This window comes from Trachypithecus francoisi, unplaced genomic scaffold (assembly GCF_009764315.1).
Source record: "Trachypithecus francoisi isolate TF-2019V2 unplaced genomic scaffold, Tfra_2.0 Contig01580, whole genome shotgun sequence".
NCBI classification, from domain to species: domain Eukaryota; kingdom Metazoa; phylum Chordata; class Mammalia; order Primates; family Cercopithecidae; genus Trachypithecus; species Trachypithecus francoisi.
Genome location: NW_022681443.1, coordinates 122,108 through 132,228, shown reverse-complemented (window position 1 = coordinate 132,228; position 10,121 = coordinate 122,108). Strand labels below are relative to the sequence as shown.

At 57.9% G+C, this 10,121-nt stretch overlaps 1 protein-coding gene across 1 annotated transcript; it reads left to right on the top strand.

Moving 5' to 3' along the window:
* Positions 1-1,108: 1,108 nt before the first annotated feature.
* SSTR3 (somatostatin receptor 3) lies at positions 1,109-9,799 on the top strand. The gene is made up of 2 exons (XM_033188631.1): positions 1,109-2,157; positions 6,174-9,799. Exon 2 carries the CDS (start codon positions 6,210-6,212, stop codon positions 7,461-7,463), a length of 1,254 nt encoding a protein of 417 aa, XP_033044522.1. The 5' UTR covers positions 1,109-2,157; positions 6,174-6,209; the 3' UTR covers positions 7,464-9,799.
* The last annotated feature ends 322 nt before the right edge of the window (positions 9,800-10,121 follow it).

The following is a 10,121-nucleotide window of genomic DNA, read 5'->3' as shown; positions in this document are numbered from 1 at the left end:
TCAAACTCCCCGGTCCAGTCTTCAGCCCCTGTACCCCAACCTGCAGGAATAAGTGAATGAATACATGAGGCTGGGTGCGCCTAGGGCACAGAGGGGCGAGGGAAATCTGCAGAGGAGGAAGCCCGCACAGGCGGCAGACTCAAAGATGCAGTGCCAGGTGGGCTGCAGGGGGAGAGCTTTTATTCTGAGGGCAGTGAGAAGCCATGGGTAGGGAAGGGTGGTCAGTGCCATGGAAAACCCACCCTTGACCCTGAGGACATGCTCCCAGGAGCCCACCCACACCTCATGAACTTGTACGGACAAAGACAGTGGGAGGCGGAGACCTGGAGCAAGGGCCTTGCCCCGGGCACGTGGCAAACGGAGGGGCAGCGTTGAGACCAGGCCGGCTCCGGGTAGAAGCAGGTGTGTCCTACTGTGTGCTGCCGTACGCACGGTGGCACCTCTGGACCAATTCAACTTCCAGTTCTCTGCAGCCCCAGGTACCTAGTGACAAAGGAGGTCCAGCCCTGGTCCCAAGCAATGGCCCAGTTTGGAAAGTATCCTAGGTGGTGCCTGGCACATAGTAGGTGCTCAGCCAAGACGCGTGTCCTTCTCCCTCCCGTCTCTGACTGTTCCTTTCCTTATCACTCCTGTGCTGAGGCAGGAATCAGCACACGCTGGGGCACGGCATCCCAAGACAGCTGGGCCTGTGCTCAGGACCATAGGGCAGAGTCTCTTAGACCAGAGATCAGTAAATACGGCCCATGGGGCAAATCCCACCCACTGCCTGTTTTTGTGCAGCCTACGAGCTGAGAATGGTTTTTACGGATGACCATTTTCAATGGGTTTGATGAAACACTAACTCTAAACTCCAATTAAGCAAAATATGTTGCCTCTAAAAAGAACTCTATTCTTCTCATTAGTGGACCTGCATTACAAAACACTGGCCTGAATTATTATTATTCTATTTTGAGTCTTGTCAGTTAGAAAATAGTGAAAATCTGTTTTCTCCCTGCACAATGATTTTGCCCTCAAAGCCTGAAATATTGGTTCTCTACTCTGTCCTTCTACTCCTCACCCTGCCTGGGGCTCTCCAGATTTAACCAATCCCAGGGCTAATGACCCCCACCCGGCCTCCCCGGTGGCCGGTGCTGGCTGTGGCCGGTGTGCCTGACTGCAGGGCTGGACTGTGTACTCTCGGGCTGGTCAGCCCCACACCCAGCCTTGCCTTGGGACACAGCTGTTGCCCCGGGGGACCTGTGCCGCAGTGGCCTCGGGGAGCTGCTCTGGCTACTGGCTGGCAGCCTCAGCTCCCCTGAGCACTGAGCACATTCTTTTCTCCAACTCCCTGCGGGAGCCAAGGCCAGCGGGCGTGGGTGGCTGAAATCTCCTCGGTAACAGGGTCTGCCCCCCTCCTGCTCCCTGGCTGGGCCTCCTCCCTTAACCTGCCCCCCACCCCCCACACCTGCTCTCTGGCCCTCGGCCTCTCCCTGCTTGCTCCCTCCTTTCGCGGGCTCCATGTCACCATCTGTGGCACAGTCCCTCTCTGTCACTCTCCCTGCCAACCCCTCGTTCTCCTTCCTCCCTCCTCCTCTCTATCCTGCCTCTCTCTGCATCTCTCCCTCTCACCCGTGTCTCCTCTCCTCTCTTTCCTCCTCGTTCTTCTCCCTGTCACGCATCTTTCATCACTCCCCCTCATTCTGCCTTTCCTCCTACTCACGGTCTCCTCTCCCTCTCTCTCTCTCTCCCCCTCCCTCTTTCTCTCTCTCTCTCTCTCTCCACCTCCTCCCGACCCCCTTTCCCCTCTATTTCTATTGGTTTGTGCATCCCTTGTTCCCCTTTTCTCTTCTTCAACCTGGGAAGCTTCTCCCCCTCTATCCTTGCCCCTGCCCCCCCAGGATGTGTCCTGGAGATGGAGGGTGACGTACCAGGCGCTGGTTGGGAAGTCAGGGCCGGAGACCAGATGGGAGAGGCTCTGTGGACAGCCGTGGCCGAGGGCCTGGGAGGGGACCTGAGCCCGCAAGCAGTCTAGAAGTGGGTGCCGCGTGGGGACCCCAGTTAGGAGGGCCCTCCTAACCAATCCCAGGGCTAATGACCCTGGGGACTGGGCAGGGAGAGGGGGCAGCAGAATGATAACCAGCCTGGCGGCAAGGAGGGAAGCCCTCACCCCATGGGCAGGTAAGGAGGCTGGGGCCCGGATGATGTCCTGAAGGGGGGGTCCCGGAAGCCTATCCTCTGCCCAGGATGAACTTGGGAGGCTGGGGCTGGGGAGGCAGAGGGTGGGCAATCCCAGGGGGGCAGGAGGGAGGCCTTCCTGTGACCTCCCGGTCGGTTGCAGGGGCAGGGGCATTCGTCTCAGAATCTTGTGCCGTGATTCCAGGATCTCGGAATCACAGAATCACAGGCTGTCAGGGCTGGAGGGAGCCAGATGCGTCATGTCGTTGGCTTTCCCAGCTCACGTGGCAGCTCTCCTGAGCTCCCCCTCCATATCTGGCACTGTGCTTGGCACGCCTCCATTTAATCTCTGCAAACAACCCTGGGAAGTGGGTTCGCTTGTCTTCCATACGATGAAACTGAGGTCCAGGGGGGATAAGTTACTTGCCCGGAGTCATACGACGAAACTGAGGTGCAGGGGGGAGAAGTGACTTGCCCGAGGTCACACAGCAATTTGGCATCATCGCTGTGCAACAGAGCCCAAGCCCTCAACCCTGGGCCTGTGGGGTGTGCTCCTGGGATAAGGCCCCAGGCCTGGGGCGCGAGTGAGTCAGTTGGCACTGACAAGTATAAGCCAGGTCTCTTTGGGGAGAAGGCCCAAGGGTGTAGAGGACAAGCAGAGAGCCAGGGGCCATCGCCCCGCACTCTTCAGGACTGTCATGGCCTTTGATTCTTCTCAGCCTGAGGCCTTCAGAGGAGCCAAGTGGGGCCAGGAGGTACTGATGGTTTAGAAGTAGACAGAACTGAGTTCAAATTCTGGCTTCTCACTCTCCAGCTGGGTGACCCTGTGCAGCTTACTTAACCTCTCTGAGCTGCAACTTCTTCCTCTCTAAAAACTCTCCCTCTTGGGCTTCTTGAGGATCTCATGATGTGCGTCTGAGGCTTCCATCTGGGGACAATGTCCCACCTTGGAGCTCTCCTTGCTGAACTGCTTGGCTGTTCACATTTATGGCTGTTCCGGGTGATGTCCTAGGTTCTGGGGTTAAGAAATAAATCAATCAGGTCCCCTGCATTCAAGAGCCAGTGTTCTAGTGGGTGACAGATGGGCAAATGGAGAATGATTGGGGTGCCTGGCCTCCCTCAATTATTAGGGCTGTGGGGCTCAAGGCAGCCACTCACCCTCTCTGTGCTGTCTCCTCCTGAACAGTCCTCCAAGGAGTCCGCCCCCAGCTTTCAGGCAAGCTTGTGCCAAAGATAAACCAGACAGGGAGGAAAAGTCCTTCCTTCCCAAGGATGAACTAGATCATGCACAGGATTCCAGCTCTTTAAAGGAAAGACCGCACCTCAATTGCAGGTCTGGCTTACGTGCTTGGAAAGCTGTAATTTCCCTGTTCTGCTGCCTGGGCCCCTCAAACTTTGACAGGGAAGACCGGCCGAGAACAAGGTGGAGATAGGGTTTTCCAGGAGGGGGCCAGGGGTTCTGGGAGGGGCGACTGCATTCCCTGGTACAAAGGAGGGTCTGGCTAGGCATGCCACGTTCCTGCCAGGACCATGTGTGTGTCAGTGCATGCGCTTGTGGGTGCACAGACGTGTGCTGGGCAGGCGTGGGGGTGGGGCAACCTCAGAGCTTACCCCTAGTGGGCTACCCCAGGGGCATCTGTCCCTGAAGCCTGGAAATTAGGCCTGCCCAGCTCCTTGCTTCTCTCGCGAGCCTGGTGCTCCCCTCCCTCATCTAGCCCTGGCTTGTGATTGGCTGACCAGCAGGGATGCTATAAAGAGGTTCTGCGTACATCACAGGGCGGCAAGGTAGATGGTGACGTGGGTACCCTGCCAAGGAGGCAGGGCTCTAAGGTTCCAGGTTCCACAATTCCAGGTCTAAGATGGACTCATTCTAGCATTCTGAAATTCTAACATTCTGTGATTCAAGGATACTGAGTCTAAAATCCTATGGCTGTAAGATTCTCTGACCGTTCTAAGAATTCAAAATTCTGTTTTAAGATCTCTAAGGTCCATTAGGCTTTGAGTCCATGATCCTCATAGCTCAAAGCCCTGGGGGCAACTGGGAAAGCAGGATACCAGCTGGGCACTCAGGTGGGTGCCTTCCCAGGCCTGGCTTCAGTTTGCCAGCCTGTGGAATGGGCGTAGAGGTGGTCACTACAAATTTTTCTAGATTTGCCACTTCCTAGCTGTGACCAGAACATGTGACCTCACGTTTGCTCCCCATCTGTGCAGTGGGGATGACAGTAGTGCCTGCCTCATAGGACACCATAGGATACTGCAGTTCACCAGCTTAGCCTGGCACCTGGCACAGTCAGGGCTCAGTGATGAGCAGCTGGCAGCACTGTTAGGATCCTCTAGCCCACTGTCTAGGTGCCCCTCCCTTAGTGCTGCTGTTCCAGGCTCAGGAGACCTGATGAGGGGTTGGGTAGAAGGATGGGTTGAGCCTGGGGGATGACCCAGGCTCAGAATCCTTCTCTTTTCCCAGCCCCAGGAACAGGGAGGAGATGCTCTGAGCCCAGCCAGCTTGGGATGCTTTTGGAGAAGTCATGGCCTAGGGGTTCCCTGCTACCCTTGACTTCACCCAGCCTGGCACTGTGAGCCCACTGCAGCCCCAGGTCCTTGGGGCAAGGGTAGCCAGGCGTGCTCAGAGGTGTTTGTTTGGATTTGGGGTGCCTTTCTTTCCCAGGAGCTTTGCACCTCAACAGTGACGTCCGTATAGGGCGGTGCGGACCACAGCTCCCAGTGGAGGGAGGAATTGTGGGCCCAGTGTCAGGAATATTAGAAGAAGAACTTCTCCTCTGAGATATTTCTCTTCCCTTCAGGGTTTTCTGCGGGGAGAATCTGAGGACAGCCAGGAGCCAGGGGATTGGGGGATAATTAGGAAGAAGGGGTGCAGTGGGTGGTCCAGGCCCCAGAGGAGGCTCCTGCTTCCAGCCTGGCCCTGCCTGGGCCTCCCCCTGAGCGTGGCTTTCCACAGTGGGGTCGGACATTCCCCCTTGGCATTGGAATTGGTCCACTCCAGGCTTCTCTGGTTCATTTGATGCCTGACACTGAGGCAGAGCTTGTGCCTATGGGAAAGTGACAGGGCGGAAAGCAGTGGGGAGGGTCCAAAGCTGGCTGGAGACTCCACATGGGAGGGGATCAGAGTCTTGCAGGGGAGCCCAGAGGAGCCCCGGCTTCTTACACGCAGGCATGGGATGAGAAAGACACTAAGAAAGCACGTGGAGTGCAGTGGGGGCTCTTGCTTGTGCTGAAAACATTCCCTTCTCCAGACAGTTGGCCCCTCCAGCCAGGGGGCGGGGCTACTCTTGGATAGCATCTACTAAGTGAATTATAAAGTTCACCAACCCCAGCCGGCCGCTGGGGAGGAGGGGCGTCAACCACCTGCCCCCCAGGTTCATAGCCAACCTTCCTGGGCAGGGCCTTTGGGTGGGGCATAGTGGGATGGCCCAGGCTGATGGGGGGGCTAAGGACTCTGACTCCCAAGGGAGGGGACACCCCAAGCCTGTGGTTCTTAACTCCATTTGGAACCTGAAGAATCTGATATTAACCTTCACCTGGAGTTCAGGGCGTTCATGGATCCTCTGAAATTCATGTAGGGAGCGGGCTTCCAGGGGAAGGTCCTGTGATATGAAGCAGTGATTTTTTAGATGTCAGGACGAGACCTGTTGGTCTCGCCAGCAATGCAACCTACTTCACAGGGCTCTGCCAGCTGGGGCCTCACATGTAGAAAGGAAGGGCAGGTATTGGTTGATGAAACAGTATGACTTCATGCCGCACACCACACCCTCTCTCCATGATGAAGAACGGTCACCTCACCTCCCCGAGCCTCAGTTTCCTCATCTGAGAAAAGGGGATAACATGACTCAGCCTTGCGGCGCTGTGCAGGGTGGATGAGATGGTGCACTTCCCATCCTCTGAAATCTCTCAGACGATGGGAGGATGGGCGTGCAGCAGGTCCCTAGGTTCAGCGTGATGGGAGAGGGCAGCACAGAGAAAGCCATTCTCTGCTGTGACCCAGCTGTTTTTCCTTCCCCCAGGCAAATAGCTGACTGCTGACCAACCTCCCCTCAGCCATGGACACGCTTCCTCCATCATCGGTGTCCACGACCTCAGAACCTGAGAATGCCTCCTTGGCCTGGCCCCCAGATGCCACCCTGGGCAACGTGTCGGTGGCCCCAAACCTGGCAGGGCTGGCTGTCAGTGGCGTTCTGATCCCCCTGGTCTACCTGGTGGTGTGCGTGGTGGGCCTGCTGGGTAACTCACTGGTCATCTATGTGGTCCTGCGGCACACGGCCAGCCCTTCAGTCACCAACGTCTACATCCTCAACCTGGCACTGGCTGACGAGCTCTTCATGCTGGGCCTGCCCTTCCTGGCCGCCCAGAACGCCCTGTCTTACTGGCCCTTCGGCTCCCTCATGTGCCGCCTGGTCATGGCAGTGGATGGCATCAACCAGTTCACCAGCATCTTCTGCCTGACCGTCATGAGCGTGGACCGCTACCTGGCCGTGGTACATCCCACCCGCTCGGCCCGCTGGCGCACGGCTCCAGTGGCCCGCACAGTCAGCGCGGCCGTGTGGGTGGCCTCAGCCGTGGTGGTGCTGCCCGTGGTGGTCTTCTCAGGAGTGCCCCGTGGCATGAGCACCTGCCACATGCAGTGGCCCGAGCCGGCAGCGGCCTGGAGAGCCGGCTTCATCATCTACACGGCCGCGCTGGGCTTCTTCGGGCCGCTGCTGGTCATCTGCCTCTGCTACCTGCTCATCGTGGTGAAGGTGCGCTCAGCCGGGCGCCGGGTGTGGGCGCCCTCGTGCCAGCGGCGACGCTCCGAGCGCAGGGTCACCCGCATGGTGGTGGCCGTGGTGGCGCTCTTCGTGCTCTGCTGGATGCCCTTCTACGTGCTCAACATCGTCAACGTGGTGTGCCCACTGCCTGAGGAGCCTGCCTTCTTCGGGCTCTACTTCCTGGTGGTGGCACTGCCCTACGCCAACAGCTGTGCCAACCCCATCCTTTATGGCTTCCTCTCCTACCGCTTCAAGCAGGGCTTCCGCAGGGTCCTGCTGCGGCCCTCCCGCCGCGTGTGCAGCCAGGAGCCCACTGCGGGGCCCCCGGAGAAGACTGAGGAAGAGGATGAGGAGGAGGAGGATGGGGAGGAGAGCAGGGAGGGGGGCAAGAGGAAGGAGATGAACGGCCGGGTCAGCCAGATCACACAGCCTGGCACCAGTGGGCAGGAGCGGCCGCCCAGCAGAGTGGCCAGCAAGGAGCAGCAGCTCCTACCCCAAGAGGCCTCCACTGGGGAGAGGTCCAGCACCATGCGCATCAGCTACCTGTAGGGGCCTGGGGAAAGCCGGGGTGGCCCGAGGAAGGGGCAGAAGCCATGGGCGTGCCTAGGGCGTACTTCCCAAGGTGCCACAGGCCCATGATAGGATGTTGAAGGGCCTGGGCTTTGATGCTATTGCTGCCAGGACTTGCTGTGTGACCTCGGGTAGGTTGATTCCACTCTCTGGGCCTTGTTTTCTCCTCTGTGACTCAGGGATAGGAGTCATCAGCCTGGATGAGCTATGTCAGATGAGAGGTTTGGAGGGCACTACTGCTGGGCTGACCTTGCTGAGCGAGCAAAAGGTGGGTGCAGACTGGCCTCCCCCAGGGCTGGAGTGTGTGGGGGCATCAACCTGAATCTTGACCCTCAGAGGGATAAACCAAGGCCAGGATTTCTTGGGCTCAGAGTCAGGGACACGGGAGCTGCTGGGGGCTGGGCTGGAAACCTAAACAGAAGAAAGCCTAACCTGGTGGGAGGAGTGGCGCAGAAATGATCAGGCCCCAGATCAGCTCCCTCCCCTCGACTGTGAGGCCTTGGACCAGCTCTGCTCCTCGCTAGGCCTCAGGCTTCACCCGGGGAAACCCCAACAACCTCCATGCCCTTTTGGCCCAGGCAGTCAATGCTGGAGGTCCTGTGCTCCTGGGTGCAGAGAGAACAGGTGAATTTCCCAGGAAGCGAGTGAGGTCCAGCTTCAGGGTCTCCCACTGTCTGGGCTCTTTCAAGGCCCTGCATCTACTTTTGTACTTGTCATTTCGTATTCGTTTTCTTAAAGAGGGACCTCAAACTGCATAAGCTTAGGCCACGCAAAGCCTGGCTCCGCCCCTGCTGAGGTCAGCCTCCGAATTCCCAAGGAAGCTCACGTTGGGTCTCATGGCTGGAGTAGGGGCTCCTGGGGGTTCCCAGGTCTTTGAGGGCTTCCAGTCACCTCCTTGTAGGAGGGGCCACTCCTGATTCTCTCCTTGTGACCCATATTCTCCCTTCCTGGAGACTGAGGCAGAGACCCAGCCCATGGGGACTGGCATGGAAAGGCACAGTGTCTGCTGAAGAGTGCTGTGAGGAGAAGGAAGAGGAAGGGAGAAGAGGAAGAGGAAGAGGAAGAAGAAGGAAGAGGAAGACAAGGGGGAAAGGGGAGGATGAGTGGGGGAAGGAGAAGCACAGATCTGTTTCCTGGAGCCATCTTTGGCCTCCCTGGGCTGAGCTCAGTGGTAGCATCTGTGAACCTGAGTTGCCGACAACAGCCCCACCCAACCAGTACTGAGGGAAGGACACGATCACGGTGGAACAGCCAGGGTGCAACGGCAAATGCACAGAGTACAGACAGGCACAGGGCCTGCGTCCCTGAGGGGCCTGAGAGTGCTGCCAAGAAGGGCTCAGGCCTTAATAAAGCCCTAGGGTGAAGCTGGCTACCAGCGACATCGGGAGGACCGGGGATCCCCTGGTGAGTGGGGAGCAGGCCTCCCCATGCTCTGTCATCCTGGAGACTACAGGTCGAGAGGTGCAGGAAAGACCAGAAGAGGTTGAAGTGGGACCGTGGAGGGGGACCACGGGGAGCAGCCACCATCCAAGGCTGGGCCTAGACTCCGTCCCAGAGATGGGCCCTCAGAGCTGTGGTGAGGCTGGCCCTGGGAGGGTGGGACCCCTGGTGAAATCCCTCCACTTCCCCACCCCCTGCAGAGGGCAGGGGTCCTCAGGGAAAGCACAGGAACCAGACTTTTGGAGACTTGGATCTTCAGCACACCTCAGGGTTCTGGGCTGGCTTGGGCCTTCCGGGCCCCAATTTCCCCATCAACAAATGGAGATGAATCACAGCTTGGCTGCCTCCTGGGATCTAACAAGAAAATAAGTCATGTGAGGTAACTTCCAGGCTCACTGCAACGGGAAGGGTGGGGTGTATCAGATTATAAAGTGGGGGTACCCTCCTCACCCCCAGGCTTGGCCTATACCCCCCTCTCCTTCATCAAGTGGCTTGTCTGTGTCTGTCCCTTGGGGTGGTGACACTGTAGGCCATGAGAAATGAGCAGTCTGGGGGTCAGAGGCCAAGGGTCAGGGAGGCAGGGCTTGGGGAGAGTGTGAGACCCTCAGAGGAGAAGGAAGTTTATAAAACCACATTTTGTGTGGAGACGGAGGCTGGAGGCCCAGCCCTGGGACTTGGTCTGGGGTTCCTTGAGGAAGATCTGAGGGTCTGAGAGAGGAAGGATGTCCTGGCCTTCTGGCCTTCTCTGGCTGATCCTGCCTTCTTGCTGCCTGAGACAGGAGAGCAATGTCCTAGAAGGGTCCCCGGGAGGCCAGTTAGGAAACCCTTTGCTGCTTCTGTCTCTAGCTCTTGTCAATAAAGATGGTGACATCTGATAACAGCTGTGGCCTGGGCCAATTTATCTGCCAGACACTGTGTCCAGATGGGTGTGAATGTGCAGGTGTGTGTGGGCTCCGTGCACCCTGGCCTCTTCGGGTGTGACGTCCCAGAGTCCAGGTCCTTCAGGGAACATGGAAGGTACCCTTGATGGGCTGAGCCCACATCCTTATAAACCTTGATCCAAAAGCAGTAGATGTCCTTTCTCCCTATTATCCAAATATTAGATTTCAGGGAAGAAAGTGGATTGGCTCCAACTAGGTCACATGATGGTCCCTTGGGCCAATCACCAAAGCCGTGGTGATAGGGTGCCATGGTTGG

Bases quoted from the DNA above. Each gene is read 5' to 3' on its own strand.
- SSTR3 (XM_033188631.1), top strand. From the start codon at position 6,210: ATGGACACGCTTCCTCCATCATCGGTGTCCACGACCTCAGAACCTGAG.